General features: G+C 34.4%; 1 protein-coding gene and 1 non-coding gene across 2 annotated transcripts in view; one reads left to right on the top strand and one right to left on the bottom strand.

Annotated features, from left to right (window-relative positions):
• LOC148955000 (chromosome-associated kinesin KIF4A-like) overlaps window positions 1-15,563 on the top strand; it is a 53,923-nt gene extending 38,360 nt beyond the window's left edge. Inside the window, exons 9-11 of the mRNA XM_089105954.1 lie at window positions 3,573-3,821; window positions 7,416-7,456; window positions 13,994-15,563. Of these exons, the coding sequence (XP_088962080.1) occupies window positions 3,573-3,821; window positions 7,416-7,456; window positions 13,994-14,054 (351 nt within the window). The 3' untranslated portion in view covers window positions 14,055-15,563. The remainder of the gene's footprint in view (window positions 1-3,572; window positions 3,822-7,415; window positions 7,457-13,993) is intronic.
• Window positions 11,460-11,532, bottom strand: TRNAK-CUU (transfer RNA lysine (anticodon CUU)). The gene has a single exon. It is a non-coding gene; the product is annotated as a tRNA-Lys (tRNA).
• Window positions 15,564-21,834: the final 6,271 nt, after the last annotated feature.

Below are 21,834 nucleotides of genomic sequence, written 5' to 3'. Positions count from 1 at the left end.
ATGACACTTGTCGGGTTTTAGGTTGTGTTTTTGCCTGGTAAGTCCGACTATTGGGGCAGAAGGCAGGCGATTTAATCGGCGTTTTTCAAACAAACAGGACACGAACGAGTTGGCTGATCTGTTCGTATGACACTTGTCGGGTTTTAGTTTGTGTTTTTGCCTGGTAAGTCCGACTATTGGGGCAGAAGGCAGGCGATTTAATCGGCGTTTTTCAAACAAACAGGACACGAACGAGTTTGCTAATCTGTTCGTATGACACTTGTCGGGTTTTAGTTTGTGTTTTTGCCTGGTAAGTCCGACTATTGGGGCAGAAGGCAGGCGATTTAATCGGCGTTTTTCGCTAGCTAATTATTTCGCTTTCTCTAATTGTATCATTCAATCATTATGGGATTGTAGTGGGATCATTGATTGGATAAAAAGGACAAGTTTAAGATCTCAAAACCACTTTCGTTGGTGCTGTAGCGAAGACCCAATATATTAATTACGAAGGATGAATTTTTTTTGCACTAATTTTATGTTGAGTGTGTTTAAGACAATATATTTTGGTTTGCATACTCAGTTTATACGATAGTACTAAAATGTAATAGTTCTGTATTAATAATTACAAGGTATAAATCAATATTTTAGGCTTTAATTTACTAATATGTTTTGTAAATTCTGGTTAAACTATAGCAAGCCTTTATAATTGCTGAAGTTACTATAATGTTTTCTGGAATTAATATTAAGGAAATTGAAGTAAAAAAACGACCAACTTATTACCTGTCAATTGCCCTTTAGCACTATAAAACAAGAGCGAAACTAACTAACTCTAAATCGAATGTGATTTCAGTTATTTCTTAACTTATTTCTTTATTTTATTCTTAATATTCTTTACTTTATAGTTACTTCTTTATTACTAATTTCTTATAAATTTAACTTATTTCTTAAAATTGACATTAGACCAGCGAGAGACTAGTTAACAGGTAAATTGGTACAAGTTAACCGTTGTTTTCCAAAATGTTACTAAACGTATGCAAATTGAAATTCCCTTATAAGTAAATTTCTACTACTCCTTTATAGTCCTCCTCTGGTGAAACGGGTCTTACTATCGATGCGAATTTCCTAGCAGTGGCATCACTGGGGTTTTCGGATCTCTCAAAACTTTAGCTTGAATAAAACTGAGGAAGCAACTTAAATGAAAGTTCCCTGTTATGAATAAATAGTTTATCTAAAATGCTATAAAGTCTGCCAAACATCCAGTGAAACCCAACTATGTAATTTGATAATTATTTTTAGTGTTTTGAAGGGTTCATGTCAGCACTTGGATAATGGATGTAAACATAGATTAAATTTTTTATGTCAGTTTGTACTATGAAAAAACTCCTGCCAAAAGTTAGCACTCTGCCAAGTTGTGAATTTGTGCGTGGAGGATTCGCAATTAAACTTTTGGCGCGCTGGAGGTTATTAAAACATTTTTAGTGGCTTAGTTGCCATTTGTGGGATGTTCCATAAACTTAGATCTTACTGTGCATCACAGGTCATCGTTCATGAAATTTAGGCTTATAGCCTTTTTGGGATAACGCTTAATGCTTGTGAAAGCTATTACGAAGTGATGCATGATAAATAGATGCTAAACATCGTGAAAGTTGTAACACCGTAATATACTTTTAAATGTCATCAACAACAGTGGCAAGGTATGCACATTTAAATAAAAAATGATTAAAAACATTAACTTCTTTCCCTGAAAATCCATGAGTCTATAAAATATGTTAGTGAAATTACAAAAATACTTCAACAAATGAAACAAATCAACTATTTACAGTAGGCCTAGAATTATAATTTAATGAAAAACGTAGAAAAAAGACTATTTTCGCAGATTGTCTCTGAATAGAGGGCGAAAATTAACAAATTTCTAACTTGACAGAGAGCTAACCTTTGGCAATAGTTTTTTCATAGCATAAATTTATATTTAAAGTGAATCTCTAATATCCATTATCCAAGTGCTGACATGAAGCCATCAAAATACTAAAAAGAATTATCTAACTATATATTTGGACTTAACTGGATGTTTGGCAAGCTCTGGTAACCGCGAAGATTATTCATGGTAAGATTATATTTATAACTCGGACAATTATCAATTCCCTTGAGGTTCAAACCTACACTTTATCACATTATAGCTGCTCTGTGTATCTTCAAAGCCAAAGAAACAGCAGCTTTTCAATTTTTAATATCTCCAAACTCAGTACAAAACATTTTTTTTTGTAAAAAAAATAATTTTAGTGATCACTTGAATTAGTTTTTAAATATGTGATTGTAAATGAAACTCACAGAATATAAGGTCAGGTTGAAGCACCTACATAAACGGTCTTTGAACATCAACTATTATCAGTGTTTTGACAGAATTTAGCTGATTAGTGTTGTGACAGTAACGGAGTCCAGCTGACCCCTCTCCCATTTTCATGTAAATTATAATAGTGTCATTTGATACATGTCTATGGTTCATGTCAAAACCGCGCCCTGAGAGTGAAACTGTCCTGCTGCTTTAAAAATCATTCCAAGGAAAGAGCAATAAAAGATTTTAAATTGTCTTTTTCGATCGTTCATAGCCCAATTAATAAAATTGTTTCAGCTAAACTTGCTTGTTTGGCAGTTGGTAATAACAAAAATAAATAAAATTGTTTTTAGGGTTGTTTTGCTTGGGGGAAAAGTCCTGAACTGTTAATTAGGATAAAACTAAATTTTGTTACACAAAAATAACAGTCAATTATGCTCAACCCACATATAAAACATTTGAAAGAGTGGAACAACTATTCGAATGGCAGAGCATCTCCTCAGTTTTGGTTCCTTACAGAAAGTAAAATAATTTTTATTCTTATATTGTGACATTCTATTGCAGACAGGAATTCTAATTTCAGGTTTTCCAACATTCTACTGCGACCCCAATTTTCTAATGACTGATTTATAGGCTGAGAGACACTAGTGTATCTGAACTTGCCATCTAAGTTACATTGAAGGAAAAGAAGAATGAGATAAAAAAGAATGACTGATGGTGAATGGGTCTCTTTTGTAAATTTGTTATCCAGTACAATTTTAAAGATTCTACCTTTGTTTTTTCTTGAAAAAGCTCACACAAAATGATAGAATAGTCTATGAGATTTTGTTTTGTAACGATGGTTATGGTAAAATATTTGGATGTCAGAATGCCACTCGTCATAATTTCTGAAGTGTAAAAGTAACAGTTTTACTGGTGTCTATTCATGTTGCCAGTGTTCCGAAAATTCTGGGGGGAGGGTAGGACAAAATTTATTTCTCAAAATAAAGAGATGCGCAAATTTGGTCGTTTTTTCAATCTTAACAAATATACGACAACACCAAAAGGAAGCATTCTTAATTTAAAATAAATCTCTCCCTTCAAAAAGGTTGTTTTTCAAATCTAGGGGGTCACACCCCCCCCCCTCCAATTGACATTACTGTATGTAGCTAATTCAACTATTTACTAGTGCATCTAAACTTGCCGGCAGTGTCATCTTTACTTCACTGCTTCTCTTTCTTTTCTGTGCTTTTTAAAATTTCATTATCATTTTAATTTTTAGTTCCGGACAGATAACAGTAATAGTATCAAAACTACGATTAAATTTGAAGATTCTGGAGAGGGTAGTATGGAAGTATCAGCGAACGTTGCGAAGCCGAAAAAGCGTCAGAGTCTTAGCAACTGTCGATGCACTTCTGGCGCTTGTGCTAACTGCCTCTGCGTTAAAGAGAAACGGCCCTGTGATGAGAAGTGTAAATGCACCGTCGTTATGAAGTGTGGAAATTCTTTTGGACACGTAACATTGAATAAGGTAATTTTGTGGCTCTCATATTTGAGGCCTTTAGAAGCACTTCTAACCAATTGCAATCAGAAATACCCCCCCCCCCGTCTCCCAAAACCAAACTTTTTTCCACGTTCCTGACTATGGATCTGTCTTCTTCATAATTTAGACCTCAAAGTTTTTTCCACAATATCCTGTAATTTAAAATATTAGAGATCAATCTGACCAAAGTCATTTATTTTTATGTTTCTTATTTCTATGACTTATTTTATATTTTATATCTATCATCATTTTCTTAAGCTTCTAGCACACAGTAACGTCATTATGTATAGCCAAAAGGCACTCGTATGATTTCTTATTTTCTTTATTTGATGGGTCTCCTTTTTGATTTTAGAGTAGTAGTACCTCCCCCCCCCCCCCCACTCAAGGAAATGTCCATCCGTAACAAAAAAAATTTATATGTACATGGTAGTGGACAGGGAAACATTTTAAACTTTCAGAGGGTAACCTGACCAAGGCCACTTTTATTAATTTTTTTGTTTTTATTGTCAAATGCTTTTCTTTGAATTCTGGCTCATTCTCAGGGAAATTGTCTTGAATAATAACAATAAAACTTTTTCATTAAATACTTTAACATATTTCATTAAATGACTTCAGAGAAGCCAATGATAAAATCATGTTCATGCCAAACATTAATTATTTCTGTGCTTCAACTGAACTTTGTTAAACACCCTTCTGGCCAAACCAAGTGTCAAATACGCTTGAGAACCTTCTTTGCTTTGGGTGCTCCCTCCGAAGTATTGAGACTCTTAACAGTTTATCGGATGGTTTTCTTTCTTTTTCTTTCTCTTATTTTTCTCTGTTTAATTCGTCTACTTTTGTTTTCTGGCTAATTAGCCCCCCCCCTCCGGATATGCCCCCTCTCCCTTTAAGACAACTTATTTTGTAGATACCTGATGATGTCTTCTTCAAAATTTAGGACCTCTTTGTTTTGTTTTTTTTCACGATATCATATGATGTAAACTTTCAGAAGCCGTTCCGACCATGGTCACTTTTATATCGTGTTTTAGTGCGTCAAAGCACTTGACTGAGTTCTAGCTTGTACTCTGGGATATCCATAGAAATAAGGATTGTTACTTACAATAATAATAAACTTTTTCCATTGAATTCTTAAATTTACTTTTAGAAACCAATTGACTTAGTCCATTCCAGTTTGTTCTTGAATCTTGAGTCCAATTTCAGGCCCAAGTCCTTAATTAAAATTATTTTTAGACCCAAACATCAGAATTTGTTAACCTGCTTTCAGTAGGATGGTGGGTGCATTAAAAGCAAAACCCGTACTTAACCTTATTTTAATATAGTGATTCGTGTTAGCAGATGACCTTATTCTATACTTTTTATTTTGACGGTGGCTGAGATGCATTTGAGAGCACCCCCTTTCAAAGTAAAACCTATTCTGAAATGATCTAGTTGCCTACCTAAACAAAGAAATAGACCTACCCAAATAACGAAATACACAAAATAAAATTTAGATTATTCTAAAGAATGGGCCCCCTCCCCTTAACGTAGTCTAAAGCAATGTAATTTACTTAATTAACGCAAGTTTGCGTAAATTAAACTCACTCCAAACGCAAGTTTGTCGGATCAACGTATTTTGTCCCCCCCCCCTAAAAAAAATACTGGATCCGCCCCTGGCAACTTGTTGATATAAGAATATTAAATATATTTGGAAGATTAAATTAGTGAAGATGATTTGCATTCGTGGACTTTAAGGCTGCCTTCGATTCTGTTGATCGCCGTTCACTTTGGCTTTTACTGAGAACTACGGCCATACCCCAGGAATATTGCTCGCTTTTTGAAAAGCTGTATGATGATACGGAGAGCTGCGTGCAAGTCAATGGAAGACGCAGTCTCACATTATCGGTGAAGACTGGCGTCCGGCAAGGCTGTGCCAGTGCTCCCGATCTCTTCAACTGCGTCATAGACCATGTTATGACCAGCACGAAGAATCGCCTCCAGTTCGGAGACCGGCTACTCTCTGATGCTGACTTCGCCGACGACATAGCGTTAGTTGCGGACACCGTTGGAAAGGTCACCAAAGCTCTTCCGGTGCTCTCGGAAGAAGCCTCGCAAGTTTGACTGAAGATCAACTGGCAGAAAACCAAAGTTATGCTCCTTGAGCCTTCACGTCCCATTCTACCATAAAGGAAGTCAACATCGGAAGCAACCGAGTAGATGTGGTTGAAGACTTCACTTACCTGGAATCCATTCTGCTTAGGGATGGCTTGATCACAAAAGAACTTACATCTCGAATAGCCAAAGCTGCGGCACTTGTTGGGAGGCTGAGCAGCATCTGGCGAAAGCCAAACATAAGCCACTTTACCAAAATGTGCATTTACAATGCGTCAGTCAGCACCGTGCTGTTGTATGGAGCGGAGACGTGGCCAGCTGCAAAATCTATCCTTAGCACCGTCGATGTCGCACAGACGAAGCATCTCCGGAAAATCGAGGGACTTCACTGGACTGATTTGTTAGCAACCAGATCCTCCTGTCACATACGGCACAAATTTCTTTCTCGGTGCAGATCGCCCAGCGTATTGTTTGGTGGTACGGCCACCTCCTTCGCATGTCACGCGACGCCCCAGCACGGTTCACATTCGACTTCGACCCCCCCCCCCATACACGGATGGAAGTGACCCAGAGGACGCCCCCTCCCCCCACTAGGTGGAAAGACAAAGCCGATGAATTCTTCGCTCAAGCCCACATCTCGATGGAAGAAGCAGCGAGCCTCGCAAGCGATAGGTCAACCTGGAGGCACCTGGTCTCATAGTTTTCTACGCCGAACCCTCGGCATGAGCCTTAGAAGAAAGATGAACAGTAAGTTACAGAAAGTAACCTGTAGTGACAATTACAATAGAAAATAACTAAGTGATATGAAATTACCTGTATCGCACCATAAATGGTAAATGTATATTTCACCTTTTCTATGAGCGAAAGATTTTGATTTTAAATATTTAAAATAAAAGAATACCAGCAGTATATTTCACCAGTATATAACAGAAATTTTTTTTTAGTATTGAAATTCAATTTTGTTGGCCGGAGGAGCTTATCTTTCCATTCTGGTTTGAATCAGAAATGAACCCAATTGTTGCTCTCAGAATGACTTTTTTGGATGACGTTGTATCTGGATGCGAAGATAAAGTTCGGATAACGTTAGATCTGGCTGCGGCAAAACCTAGTGCACATCAGCTCAAACAAAAACAAAATAATAATAAGAAAAATACGAATAGTACATTTTCACCGGTGCATGAGCTAGTTTCTTTGCATTAAAAACAGTTTTTCTGGCCTCAAGAACGAACTTTTTAGTTCTAATCTGAAACAAAAGTGAACCGATAATTGGCTCACAAGAAGACTTTATTTTTATCGGAGATGGGATATCTTGCTGCCGAAACTAAAGGCGGTTCCTTATAAAATCTAGCATACCTCATTGCTTATTGACGTGAAAAGCACCTTACTCCTTCCTATCCAACCCTGGTTTTTAAATTACAAAATGTTTTGTTTAGTACTATTACGTTAAATTTATGTTAAATTAAGTTTGCCAATTAATTCGTTCTTTTCTTTTAGGAGAACATTGGTAACCAAAATGGAGAGACAAGTCAAAATGAGTAAGTATATTTAGCCTATTTTATTCATCATTTATAATTTGTCAAACCTTTTCTCTTTTTCTCACGTGGTAGGATTTAAATTTCCCCTTTATTTAAAATAGTCTATCCATTAGCTTCACGGAAAGGTAATTAAAAAGTGCTACAAAGAAATTTTTTTAAAGAAAATGTTTTTTTTTTTTATTTTTACCCGCAAATACAACAAAGCAAATGCGGAGTACATTAAAAAAGAAACAACTATATAAAATAGCTATAACTATCAAAACTGTAAAAAAAAGAAATAACAATGCAAAAAGAAAATAGAAAATAACAACAAAAACACACAATGGACGGCGAACATCACATATAAATAAAAAAAGGTCTAAAATGGGTTGTATCAACCCAAATAATTTTGTGTTTTACACGCCAAGTTACCTGTGTCAGGGTATCTGGCAGCAAATATTTCCCGACAATTTTCCTGTTGCAGTACAACCGAGGGAGGTACATTAGCTATATACAGTATCTAAAGTAACCTAACCTAAGTAGCTTTTCGTCCTTTTTCAGCAGGTTGAGGTGAACACTGCTGAGAAAAGTAATTGCTTTTAATTTCGGTCCAATTAAACTGTTCAACACACGGTAAGGATGTCGTTTCTGTTGCTAATGGGGCCCAGGAGGCCTTACCATTGAAACATACCAACAAGAACTTTGACGTGTTTGTGGAAAGACTGCTAGTGCTGACCTCAAAATTTCGGAAGTCTCGAATAGCGGCTAAAGACACCGGCTCATGAGAAGCACATCATTGGCGAAAACTGATGTGACAAAAATGACTCTTTACCTGCATCTTATGTAGTGTTTTCATCCGCTAAAATAAAGAGTCTATTGTTAATGCCCCTATATTTAAACCAATGATTCCCAAACACAGTTTCTCATCACACTCAGGTTCCGGCTGTTTTTTTTAAGTCTATAGTAAATTTTATTAATGCGTAAAAATTAAAGATTTTTAAATATGATTTTGACATTATTATTATGTTGTTGAGGGTTTGTATACTTTTTTTTTTTTAAGTTTGCTGTTTTTTTTGTGGTTCTGTTTGGGGATGTTTTAATTTAAATTAATTTTAAATTAAAAAATTTTTTAAAAATAATCAATACTATGTGACCCACTTGCAAATCTTTCAAGACTCGGTTTTTATACAGCTCTGACCCAGAGCTGCTCCATGGGGGGTGACCGGGGTCGCTGCCCCAGGTGCCGAGAGGACGCGGAGGCGGGGGCTGGGGGATTTGCCCACTTTGATCAAATTTTTCACTTCGATTCTTTTTTTTTAATAATATTTGAGTCACGAGGAGGGCGCTGTACTCAAGGTCGCCCGAGGCACCATCAACCCGAGGAATGGCTCTGCTCTGACCTTAACTCGAATTGGGTTTTTCTGCGAATAAGAGTTTATACTCTCAGTTCATTTTTTTTAATTCTCGTTTTTAATAAATTGCATCTAAAATGTTAGAGGTGCAGTTTTTTTTGTTTTGTTTTTTATTCGTTCATAAGAAAGGCATTGAAAGGGCTGCATCGCCGTTCATGTTTATTTTTTGGTAATTTGTTTATCATAATGATTATAATTTTTATAAAGAGTGTCGGATATGAATATGGAAGTGAATAATCATCATTCTCCAGCGCTGAAGAAACGGACAAAAAAGCTCACGTTAATAGAAAATATTCTTGTTAGCGTTTTTGGGTGTGTGTTGTTTTGATCATAAAATTAAATAAAAAAGAATAAAATACCAAAGAAAAGAAAAACGAGAATGTGGTTTTATAAGGCCAACGAAAAGACCGGACGAAAAAAAACGTATTTTTCGAAATGACAACCCCCTCCCGTCTGTATCGAGGTCTTAGACAGCGGGCATGTCACAAGATCACAATTTCTGAATTAAACAAATCGGATAAAAACAAAAAACACGGACAGCAAACAGAAAAGAACAACTAAAAGCCAAAATTAGAAAAACTGAAAAATCTAAACGTCAAACAACGCGGAGAACCATAAAAAACATTCCGCACTATAGCGCTGAAGAAGAGCCCCGACTGTCCTTTCTCAATATCTGTTTCGTTTCGTCCAGTCTTTTAGTTGCCCTTAGGAAATTCAATTCTTATTTTTCATTTATTTAGTTTTGTATTCTTTGTTATGGCAGGCCCGTTTGGCTAAAAAAAATACCTATTTCAATAAGCAAAGCCCATTATGGGAAGTGTTCAGGGAGGGACGGTAAAATGATTCCCAGTTATGTGCAATGACTTTTTATGTCTGAACTTTCATCTCTGCAGGATAGTTTATTTGACTAAAAAATAATTAGTCAAAAAGTGAAAATTTTTACAAAACGGAACAAAGGGTAATTTATAAGAGTATGAACTGGCGCTAGTGACGACAAAAAAAAACTATATCAACGCCATCTAGCAGTTGGTGACACTTGTCAACTTTTCAATGTTGTTATTGTTTTTCTTTAAGAAACTGAGATCAGGCATTTATAATTAACATAATTTATCAATTATTCTTATTATTACACTGAAAAGTGCCTAAGTATCTCCATTTGCTAGATGCCGGTTATAGCTTTTTTGCCGATACTAGCGCCAGTTCCAATTCTTATAAGTTACCCATACTCTTTAAACTTAAGACACTATCAGAATTGTATTAAACAATTTTATATGAATAAGAAATAATAATAAAAACGAAGGAGAAAAAAAAATAATCAGTCCTATCTTTTTTCGACCTTTAGAAACTAATCAACATTTTTTCCTTTTCGGTATTTTAGCAGAAGATCTGCAGGCTCGTCCTCATTAGTACCATTTTTTATTTGTTTTTTATGTCTTACTTTTCTTTCACTGTTTCAGGAGGGCCCTGGCTTCCTCATTTCACTGTTAACGTATATAGCAACAAATTAGTTTACATTGCTGCTTTAATAATTTTGCTTTCCATGTCGAAGATGTACAAATGACACTTTCCCCACATTTTTAATTGGAACGAAAAAAAAATTAAAACTTTTGCGCTTAAACAATTAAAAAAACAAATTACTATATTGAAGTGAATACAAACAAGTCAGTTTTAATGTGACTTTTACAGCCATGATATATGCTTTTCATGATAATAAAAATGTCGAATGCGCCCTTTAATCTTGGGAATAATCATGATAAAATTATTAAGATCCACCAGAACTATTGATGATACATAGGATGTCGATAATTATCAACGTTTCAGTATCGGGATCTCTTTTACATTGACAAGTAGCAAGCATGTCCTCCAAATTGCTGTAGTTGCGATCAAACCTCTATTACCAAGCAGATATCAATTCACAGTGCTAGTACAGTATTCCTGGGGGTAATAGCCATTTAAAATTATAACGCCAAATTTTCTCGACGATGGGTATTTGGAGAGGGGCTCAAATTTTCTTTTCATTCTAAATGTTGAATTAAGGTGTGGTGTTTTGAAAACTTTCTGATTGCACAACAGAAAAAAGAAATTTCGTGTCTGTGAAACTGTATTTTAAAGTAGAAAAAAAGTAATAACATAATAGAAACAATATAAAGTGTGTAAAAAAGATTACATTTTGTCTCAGCAGCACAATATTTCCATTGAATGTTACAAAATGTACTATCTTTGGCCTATCCTTGGGTCCAAAGTATCGAGTTGGATTTTTTTTGAATAGTCTTATTCTTTTTAACTCTACGAGCAGACGAATTGTAAAAGTAAAGCTTAATTGAGTGATTGCCCAATTTTATACAAATTTCTTATATTCTTGGTCTAATTTACCCGTTTTAGTGTTTTGACGAATTGTCATTCATTTATCCATTCCTCTTTCAAGGTATCACGATTCGTTTTTAGAATATTTCTTTATTTTTTTGTATTAGTTATTTTTGTGACCTGTATGTTGTCATAGAGTGTCATAAATTTTTATAAAGTTTAGTGCGACAAGCTTGTTAAAGTCTATCGCATTTTGAAATAAACAAAAAGAAACTTCCATAAAATGGGAAATTTCAAAAAAAAAAAATCGCCCAACGTGGGGCTCGAACCCACGACCCTGAGATTAAGGGTCTCATGCTCTACCGACTGAGCTAGCCGGGCTTGTAAGGTCAGTTTATATAAATAATAATATCTAATTATAAATTGGAAGCCTTTTTAAAATATATTTTAACACAACATACAAATTAACAATTTTAACAAAGGGTCAATATATACCAAATCATATTATTGAGTTAGGACTAAAGTGAACACACCATTCGATGCCTTTTTTATGCTAATTACGAATATAATAATCATTTCTATCGAAAATGGATTTCAGCCCCCCCCCCCTATAAATGCCAATTCAGGCTTAGTTGGGTTAGGTATAGCCGAGATAGGGGGGGGCTGAATTTCATTTGCAATGGAAATGCTTAGGCTATTATATTTATAATCAGCATAAAAAAAGGCATTAAATGGTGTATTCATTTTATTTGAAACTCAATAATATGATTTGGTATATATTGACTTAACAAAGTTGTGCTAAAGGCTGTTCCTAGGGTTGAGTGGTTCCAAGGTTAAAATCAATTACAGCGCCCCCTCCCAACTTAAATATAATCCCCGACCGCATACTAACAGTGGGACCGTTCCCAACGGGGGCCCCCGGTCCCGGTTCACAGGTTGCCCCCACCCACCGGAGTCCCGGCGGGTTAGCGCTGACGGGGGGTAGTTATTGTAATAAAAACCCTGTTCTATATAATTACATGTAATACTTATTTTTCTTCAAATTTGTGCAGTTATGGTATTTGCTATAAAAGACACGTGAGATGTGATGTTTGATTAATGCTAATGAAATAAATCGAAAATTTATTAAAATATACTAGTTAATAAACAATTATCTTCTCTATATGTTAAGAGATAGGGGGGGGTGGTACAGCATAGCATATATTCAATAAGTAACCGCGCCGAGGTTTCCCCTACACCACAAACAGCTAAATTTTAAATTTTATACACTCAGTGAGAAACAACTGTTTGCAAGTAAAGTATCCTTTGAAAGAACCTGTTTGAATAGATTATTTTATCATGTATCTTGCTTGTCTTGTAGCCACTAGAACAGTACAAGTTTCTCTTTATTAATTTTATTCTTAAACTATTCTTTTGGTAGTTTCAAAATTAATAATTTTTTAGGGTGTTACCACATATTCATCAGTAGTGTAACATTTAATCATAAAAAAAAAAAAACACAAATAATTATACTACCACAACTATGGTACTTGAATCTTATATAAAACACACTCTAGAAGGGAAGTTTGGTGACTGCTAATGAAATAAAACAAAATATGATGAAAATATAATAGTTTAGAAAGAAATTTTGGCTATATATTTGCACAGTAGGGGGGGGGGGTAAAGCATAGCATATGCTAAATAATTAATCTAAACCAATTTTACCATAACCCAACCTATTTAAACTAATGAAAAAACAATTATGATGAAAATATAATACTTTGTCGGCGAAGTAGCGAAAACTGCAGCTAGGGAATATGGGTCCAGAACTCAAAAATATCCTGAAGACTCATGTTAAAACGAAGTTTGCTTTCTTCCTTTTTTGATGTTAGCTGTATATGCTTTGCTAAGTAAGATCTTTAACAACGGAGGGACATATATCGGTGTTGTTTACTCCCCCACTTTGCGGAATCCGTCATTCGCTCTATTTTTTGGGTAGAGGCGCCGGTTTCTGGGTCGGCAAAATTATTTTTGTGGTTCACTTTCAATTGAGTGAAACCGGCTTTTTCCAGCTCAGTTGTGTTGTAGCTCTTCCAACAATCTGAAATGATTCTTGAACATCCATGGTGAGACACTATATTATATCACTAGTCAAAGCAAACTAACCGATGTCCTCAAGAATCGCGTTAATAATGAACTTTTCTTTGTCTTTGAGACGGACAGCCGACGCCGAAGCCCCCAATTTAATAATTCACAAATGACCTTCACATTTTTGCTAATAAAGTATTCTGTTTTGCTAATTAAAGTATTTTATTGTCATCAAACTTCACTTTTCGAGTGTGTTTTATATAATTGACAAGTACCAAAACTGCTAGTAGGCAACATAAAATTTGAGAATGGTAAAACCCCCCAGTACTTGGCCGCAATCTTTGATTGACAACCTAGCCATTAATATTTTAATTTCGGTCACCACTAAAATCGACATTTGTTAGTCTCGGCCATTAAGTTATGAATCTCAGCCTCAACAATGATACTTAAACCTGAAACGACATTACCACGAACAGGCATTAATTTGGTAAATACCAATTAAAACTCATCGAAGTATTGCCAAACAAATAATCCTTCAAATAGGGATAAGTCCATTTATTAGACAGTGAAAACAGATACTAAAGTCTGGATATTTCGACCACATATACATACTTTTATTTTTTCGTCATAGAAAGGCAGTGTGGTCTTGGAAAGAAATGTCTAATTTCAGGTATTATATCGAAAATATCAAGTATTGCGTAGTTTCTATATATATATATATATATATATATATTTTTAATACTAATTATAAGTTTAAATTAATTGTTATTTTCAGACAAATAAATGAGGATTTCGTTTCCCCGAAGAAAAGAAGAACCGGCAGTTATTCCAATTGATAAGGACCATGTCTCTTGTATCTTTACGTTCTCCTTAGCTTTTGCTTGACGAGAGTATGCACTTCATATTGTAAAATAGGCCAAATTAGCGAGGATTAAAGATTCTTCTAGGTAAGGGGGGGGGGGGGGATAAATGCGTTATTTTTCCAGAAAACGACTTTTTTTCTGGGTGCCTTTGTATTTTAGCTAAAGTTTTTAAAAGTAGACTATTTTAATTTCTAGATCCGAATTGCATGAATTTGAAGCAAAGAAAAGGAGGATGATTACAACTTTTAGTCCGATTATAATGTGAATGAAGTTCATTTCGTGTACTCGGGCCTGATTTTGCCGTTTCTGAAGTGTTTAATTTGAATTTGAAAATTGTTTGGTTGTACAGCAGCTCTTTACTTGTAATTTATGTATTAAATTAATCATCTTTAAAAACATTACATTATTATTATATAATATACTTTTTTTATAATCATTCTTATTTTTGTTATTTTTATTATTTTAAATTTTAAATGTTACATTTTTTAAATCTATTATTATTCATTATTAAAACAAAACTAATTGATTAATTACTAACAACTGATTATAAATAATAAGTTCATATATGAAGCTAATCGCATATATATTTGTATTCCCGCTGGTATGACTGGCGTTCTTTAAGTAAATTTCTATGAAAGAAAAAGAAACACCTTTGTATTACTATCTTGTTGAAAAAAGAACTAGCTATGAGGCCTTGATGGAGGGCATGCATAAACATAAAAACATAGTGTATATATTCATTTATGAGGACTAGATATAAAAATAGAAGAATTTTTCTGAAAGTTTCATCTTGAAACCCCAGCCGTGAGACAAAGCTGTATATACTTTCGGTTTACTGACTAAATGTAATTCTTTTATCCTTTGAGCATCCGAGAACCAGCTGGCTCTGATTGTAGAAGTACTCGGAAGGAATCCCTTTGTATAGCATTGCATCACGTTTTTTATAACTGATTGGCTGGGTGTTTCGGAAACTCAGTAGTTGTATGTATATAAAGAAAGATAAATCAATAAAAATATTCTTGGAAGCTTATTGATTTTAAACATAATATTTTCGGACGAGAAAACCAATTTTCAACTTTGCTCCACAAGAGAACCAAATATTCGTCCACAGAAAGACATTTTTTTTGTCGGGCGATGTGAAAATCTTGCTATCGAATTGAAATTTATTTCCTATAAAAAACTAGCTTTACATTGTAGAAGTGGACAACTACTTGGTTTTGATTGGGTGGGAGCGACTCGTCTTAAGATTTTTTTTTTGCTATAAGAAATTTTGTATTTCCTCATATAGCCTGAATTTCAAGTTTGGAAAGACAAATTTTGAAAAATTGTTTGCCAGTAGAGTGCCTTAGTTTTCTGAATATTGAACGGCTTTTCTAATTTTTCTGCTAATTTCTGCTAATTTTTGTTTATATTTAATGTAAAAGTTGAAATAAATTGAGTTAACTCAGATGTATAGATGTCTCTGAAACAGTTAAAAAATACCAATGCAAAAAATTGGGATATTCACTTTGGCTATTTAATTCATTGATGTTATTTTCTGTAGCATCTTGATTTTTTTTTTTTTTTTTTTTAAAAAATTTTTTTTTTTTTTTTTTTTTAATTAAGAAGTCTCTAAAAAATTTTTTCAAGGGTGTTTAGTTCACCTCGAAACCTCTTGAACCACCATGAGTAAAGACCTTAGTCTTTTAAAACAACTATAATAAATGTGAAACAAATTTTATCTCTGCTGATTCTAGATAATATAACCATGAATAATTTTATTATTCATGATCGTGTCAATGATTTATTAATGAATCTAATATCAACAATTCATAATGATTCCAAGTTGTTTTTTTTTAAATGATTTTTAAAATCATTTTCTAAAAAGTTTAAGGATATTTTTTAAAAATTTCTATTTTTTCATTCTATGTTTCGTGTTTTTTGGTAAATTAAAAGCTTGGATAGAGGGTTTTTCAAACTTCACTCTTGAAGCTGTTTTATTGTTAGATGGTGTTAAAGGCTTTCTGCCTTTTCTTTCATGTGCTTTACATGCCTGTGAAAATATAAAGCATAAATGGAAACACAAATGAAACTGCTCTTTCAACCCACTTTGCTGTTGCATTTTTCTGAAATGGATCTAATTCTTCCCTTTTATGTGAAAGTCGCCTTTGATTACTTTTGATGAAGAAATGCTTCTAGAGTCCAGCTTAAAAGTTATTTAATTCATCATTTTTGTAAGAATTTAGCTAAGAATTGGGTTAAATAGTCATTTTAATAAGTTCCCTACCTTCACTGTCTTATTTTTGACCCCTAAAATTGCTTAATCTTATGTAAATATGTTATAATAGCAAGGCTATTATCTCCAAATTAGTTCGCCCCACCTTCTTGGTAGTATTTTTGGATAAATACTGTAAGGTAAGTGAGCTCAATTCATTTTAGCATGACTATAGAACCCTTGCTGAAATTTTTTCCAAACTTTATTTAAATTTTAAGAAATTTTGCTAGAAATTTTGAAAGCTTAATTAAAAAAAAGACTATTTGCAATATATTTTTTTTTCTATTTATTATGAATATGACTCATCATCAAAATGAAAAGAGTATAGAGGTCGACACTGCGCTATTACACAACTTGTGGAAATTAGTAATTTGTAATGAATGTCACACGAGACATAGAAATGTTTTTCAGATTGAAAAAAAAATATCCCTTTTGGTTTTATCTGTTGAGCAAAATCCTAAAAATATGTTGCACTATTTAATGCGACTTAAAAACCGTATTTTGCGAATCCTCTTGCACAAGTTCGCAAAAAAAAGTTTGGGATGTTTTATTATCTTTATTAGCTAAGAAGAATGTAAAAGAGATTTGTGTTTAGTCTTTTCAATTTGTGTTTATTGTACAAATATGGTAATAAAAACACGAGCTGAAGGAAGTGTAGTCGAATTGAAGTGTGTATTTTATTTTCGTTTTCTTATGTTTCCTTAAGTGAAATAAATCAATTTGCACTAAAATTAGTATCTATTTTGTTTGATTTTCTTTATAGGTTCTCAGTTAGTCAAAATGTAAATTTTAAATGAAGCCACTGATTTTAGTAGACAAATATTTTTGTCACTGTGATTAAATTGTTTGAGTCGCTACTACGGTAGGAATGCTGTGGTCAAAAAAAAACTTTTTATTGATAATTCTGCAGATATTACTCTAAGTGTGAATGTTACATATGAACTCTAATGAATATTGCAGGAATTGTATATTGGTCCCTAAAGTAGTCCCTATTTTCAGAGAAAGCACCTAAAGTCCTATTTTCAGTGTGTTAGCTAGTCAACATACTACCTGTTTGGTTCGTTTTTTGTTTCCATTTTCTGCTCAGTTGTTGCCCGCCATGCCATCTTTTTTTCGTGGCATGAAATAAGTTGCTTAGACAGCAGTTGCTCCTAATTCATAAATTCGAAATCTAAACTCACGTATGTGCTGGTCAGAGAACTTGCTCGATTGTAGTGTGCTACTGGTCTTCGATTGATTATCCGCATTTGAACTTTTTCCCTTGTTTTTGTCCTATTTACTTCTCTACTTTAACAAGAACAGGTTTATTAGGATATCAGATCCTCTTTTGGAATCATCCGTCCTTTCACCGGATGGATGGTCCAATTTCACAGTCAATGTAACATTTAGGTCAATTCCAGAAGAATTATCTGAGGGTTAACATGGTGCGGATATAGAAATGCCATGTCTCATTTCAGAGCATTTTCTCAACGTTTCTTGTTAGGGATCTACATGTGAAGGCTCCGTTTATTCTAACTTCTAGCAATGAGGAACAAATGGTATAAAGTAAGGATGATGATCATCGGTCAAATGCATTGATAAAACTACTCTAGACTAGACTGGTACAACTTACAACTCAGCCAGATGGAACCGAAAAAAGAAAAGGAAAATAAAATCAGCTCAATTTCATGTTAAAAACAAAAACTATTTTTACTTTATCACACGTTTGATTCAGAAAAACCTTATTTCCATGAAAATTGCAATCTTTACATGCATCAAGGTTACAGATGTAAAAATCCTTTAGAGGGTTTTAAGCTTGATGAGGTATCAAATGTTCCGCCACATTGAAATTCATGAATAAAGAACAGGACAAGTTATGCATGAAAAACTACTAAGGGGAAGGCAAGTCGAATCACCTTAGAATTACTTCAAATATACTACACAAACTGATCTCTATCTGCCTCATTCTGAAAGCACATCAGCTAATAGCCTAATCTCGGAAACTGGTGGCAAGGGCTTTCAATCGCTTTCGCTGATCTCACTAACATGCAACAGCTTAACATAATATAAAAACAAAAACCAGAATAGCACTTCTAAGGGATACAAGAAGACAGCCCTCAGCCATTTATGCTGCCCGACGACAAAGTCTTCCTTTGCTGAACTTCTACAAGTAGAGACGATGAGTAGGGCCGTAGCCATACCATTTTAGTTGAAAATCAAATATCTGAACTTACCTTGTCAGTTGCCAATGTCACGTCTGTCCACAAAAAAACACCTGAGTTGAGACTGGCTGGATATGTATTTAGGGACAGCCTCTAAAAGTGAAAGCCGCGAAGCGTGAAAAAATGGCTTTTTTCTCAATCCATTCCTCTCTAAACGGGGCTTTTCTCTTAAAACTTAGCCATTTTCATAAAAAAGTGACTATAGTGACCGTTTCTCGAAAACAGTGACATATAGTGACTAGCTTTAAAAATAGTGACTTTTACTAGAAATAGTGGCCACGTAGGAGCTCTGCTATTACTTACAGTTCGTTACCAGGAACTGTTTGACTAGTGAATCTAGAAAAATTTAAAACCCATTAGATCAAAGCTTCTGTCTCCCTTATGTTATCCCTTTTTTCACATTTTTTGTCTTCATTAAGGTTCTCTTGGAAATATCAATCTGTGATTTTCCAAACATTTGTTCGAAAAAAAATTTGGCCCTCTTTTGGGCAGCATTTGAGCGGACATATTTGGTTTACATTAAGTTTCCCTTGGCTGTAAGCTCTAAACTGTGAAAGCCACAATATTCCGTTTGGATACTTAAAAATTAAAACGTTTAAATGAGTGCTAAATTTTCGTCGGTGTTTCAACAAGGTTCAAAATAAATAAACACAACTAATTAGTTAAATCCAACGGCACTTTTTGTCCGTGAAATTCGTAACACTGCCAGTCGTTTATATTAGTTGTCACCTAGATAAGTACAGCCTCTTACGCAATCAAAAACCTTATTAAGTTATTTGCAGCCACGTGGCTTAGATTATTTTAGAACTGCGATCATTCGATTTAGACTAGTTTATTTCATTTTATTATTAAGCTATATTTTGTGGAATCTAAATCGATAGATTATTTTAAATTATTAATTAAAAAAACTTTTTCCACAAAATAAGTTTTTCAAAGAAAAGTAAAGAACTCCATTAAACAAAAAAATGAGCACAAATAATCTACCAAGCGTGAAACTACCACAAATCAACTTCGATAAATAAATGAAACCCAAAACGATCAAATATTACAACAAATAACCAAGTTAAACTTAAAACAAGCAGAAATTAACACAAGTTGGGCTCAAAACCCCTATGCCTTCCCAAGGCCAGAAAATAATTTGCACTTTACTGAAAAAATATAAATGTTATTACTTTTATAACTTTAATAAGTTAGATAATATTAACATTTTGATTACTAAATATCAGTACATGTATATTAAACTGACAACGCACATTCATTTGTATTTTTTTTTTCAGTAAAGTGCGATTTATGTTCTTGCCTTGGGGAGGCAGAGGGGTTTTGAGCCCAACTTATGTTAATTTCAGCTCGTTTTGAGTTTGACTCGGCTATTTATCGTAATTTCTGTTCGTTTTGGGTTTCATTTATTTATCGATGCTGATTTGTGGTAGTTTCACGTTTGGTAGATTATTTGATTCATTTTTGCTCATTTTTTGTTTAATAGAGTTCTTCACTTTTCTTTGAAAAACGTATTTTGTGGAAAAATTTTTTTAGTTAATTTCTGTTCGTTTTATATTGACATATTCTTTTCAGGGAAAAATAAAATAATACTTTAAATCTTTTCGTTTTTTTAAGACTTTATAGTTTGGCCTGCTATTTGTATGCTGGAGAGAAATTTTCAGCAATTTTTAGCAACATACACCCTTTTAAAAATGTGGACACAAATAGCAGTGTTTAATTTAGTTTCATACCTCCTCTAGTTGACCTGAAATGGAAAACTTGATACCATTCGCAAAAAAATCTGTTTACTTTCTTTGATAGCTTGGAAACACTTACGCTGGTTCTGGTTCAATTTTAAGAGCAGAAGTAGTCCCGAAAGTTTGAACATAGTACCCTCAGTCGTTCTTGGGATACTGCTGAGATGCCTTATTGGGAATTAGCATTAACACCGTGCATTTTGATTCAATCTTATGGCAACATTTAGTTTTTAAACATAAAGTCAAATGGGAGAGTGGGCGTGGGAGGGGGATTAGTTTCCCCCCAATCACTTTTGACTATTAAAAATGGCATCAGCCCTTTAAATTTTCAATCGAATGAGCCCTTTTCGAAGTTCCAACGACAACTTCTTTCATACGAAGTGCCCTGGTCTAAACAACAAAATAATACATTATACCCACATCGATCTGTACTATAAAAATGTCAAGCCTTCCAATTACAATCGACAATTAAAAAGTGCACTAGGCCTTTCAATTTCCAATTGAATGAGCCCTTTTTGAGTTTCTACGACAACACTTACTATAAACACCTTATATGCCCACAGGGCATAAATTACACCCTTACCCTAAGGGCTGTGAGGGTGATTGTCATCCTCAAGAGCTAATTTCCAGAACTTTCAACTACGTTAAAAAAATGGCTATCTCAAATTTTGAGGTGTGTCTGGGAAAATGGTGGGGGTCAGAGGGGCGTTAGTTGTTCGCCCACCGCTTTAGACCATTAAGAAAGGCATCAACCCTTTTACTTCCCAAACACTTGAACCACTTTTTAGATTCTACAGCAGTATTTTCAATAAAAACATTGTAAAGCACCGGAGTAAAGCTCAACATAAGTGCTCAAACAACTTGGGGGGGGAGGGCTCTCATTTTCAAAGACCTAATTTTTAGAACGTGCTGGTAGGTTGAACAAAATGGCTGTCGGAAAATTTACATTGGATGTGTTTGGGGAAATTGTGGGCGTGAGAGGGGTTAGTTACCCTCCAATCACTATCAACTATTAAAAAGGGCACTAGGCCTCTCAATTTCCAATTGGATGAGCCCCTTTTGAAGTTCTTAAGACAACTCTATCTATATAAACCTTATATGCCCCCAAGGCATAACTTACAACCTTCGCTCTGCGGGCTCTGAGGGGTTTGTCATCCTTAAATACATAATTTCTCCAATTTTCAACTACGTTGACCAAAATGGCTATCTCTAAACTTTGATTGAATGTGTTTGGGAAAATGGTGGGCGTAAGAGGGGGGTTAATTACTCTCCACTCACTTTCGACTATTAAAAAGGGCAATTTCATTTTCCAATCAAATGAGCCCCTTTTGAAATTTCTACAACAACTTTCTATATAAACCTTATATACCCCCAGGGTATAACTTACAACCCTAAACTGAGGCCTCTGATGGGGTTATCATCCTAAAAGACCTAATTTCCAGAACTTTCGACTACGTTGAACAAAATGGATATCTCAAAAATTTGATTGGATGTGTTTGGGGAAATGGTGGGCGTGAAAGGGGGGTTAGTTGCCCTTCAACCACTTTCGACTATTAGAAGGG

Source organism: Artemia sp. Qi Xiang Cuo, chromosome 2, assembly GCF_049724085.1.
Source record: "Artemia sp. Qi Xiang Cuo chromosome 2, ASM4972408v1, whole genome shotgun sequence".
Taxonomy (NCBI): Eukaryota; Metazoa; Arthropoda; class Branchiopoda; order Anostraca; family Artemiidae; genus Artemia; species Artemia sp. Qi Xiang Cuo.
This window is presented reverse-complemented; position numbering and strand designations above follow the sequence as displayed.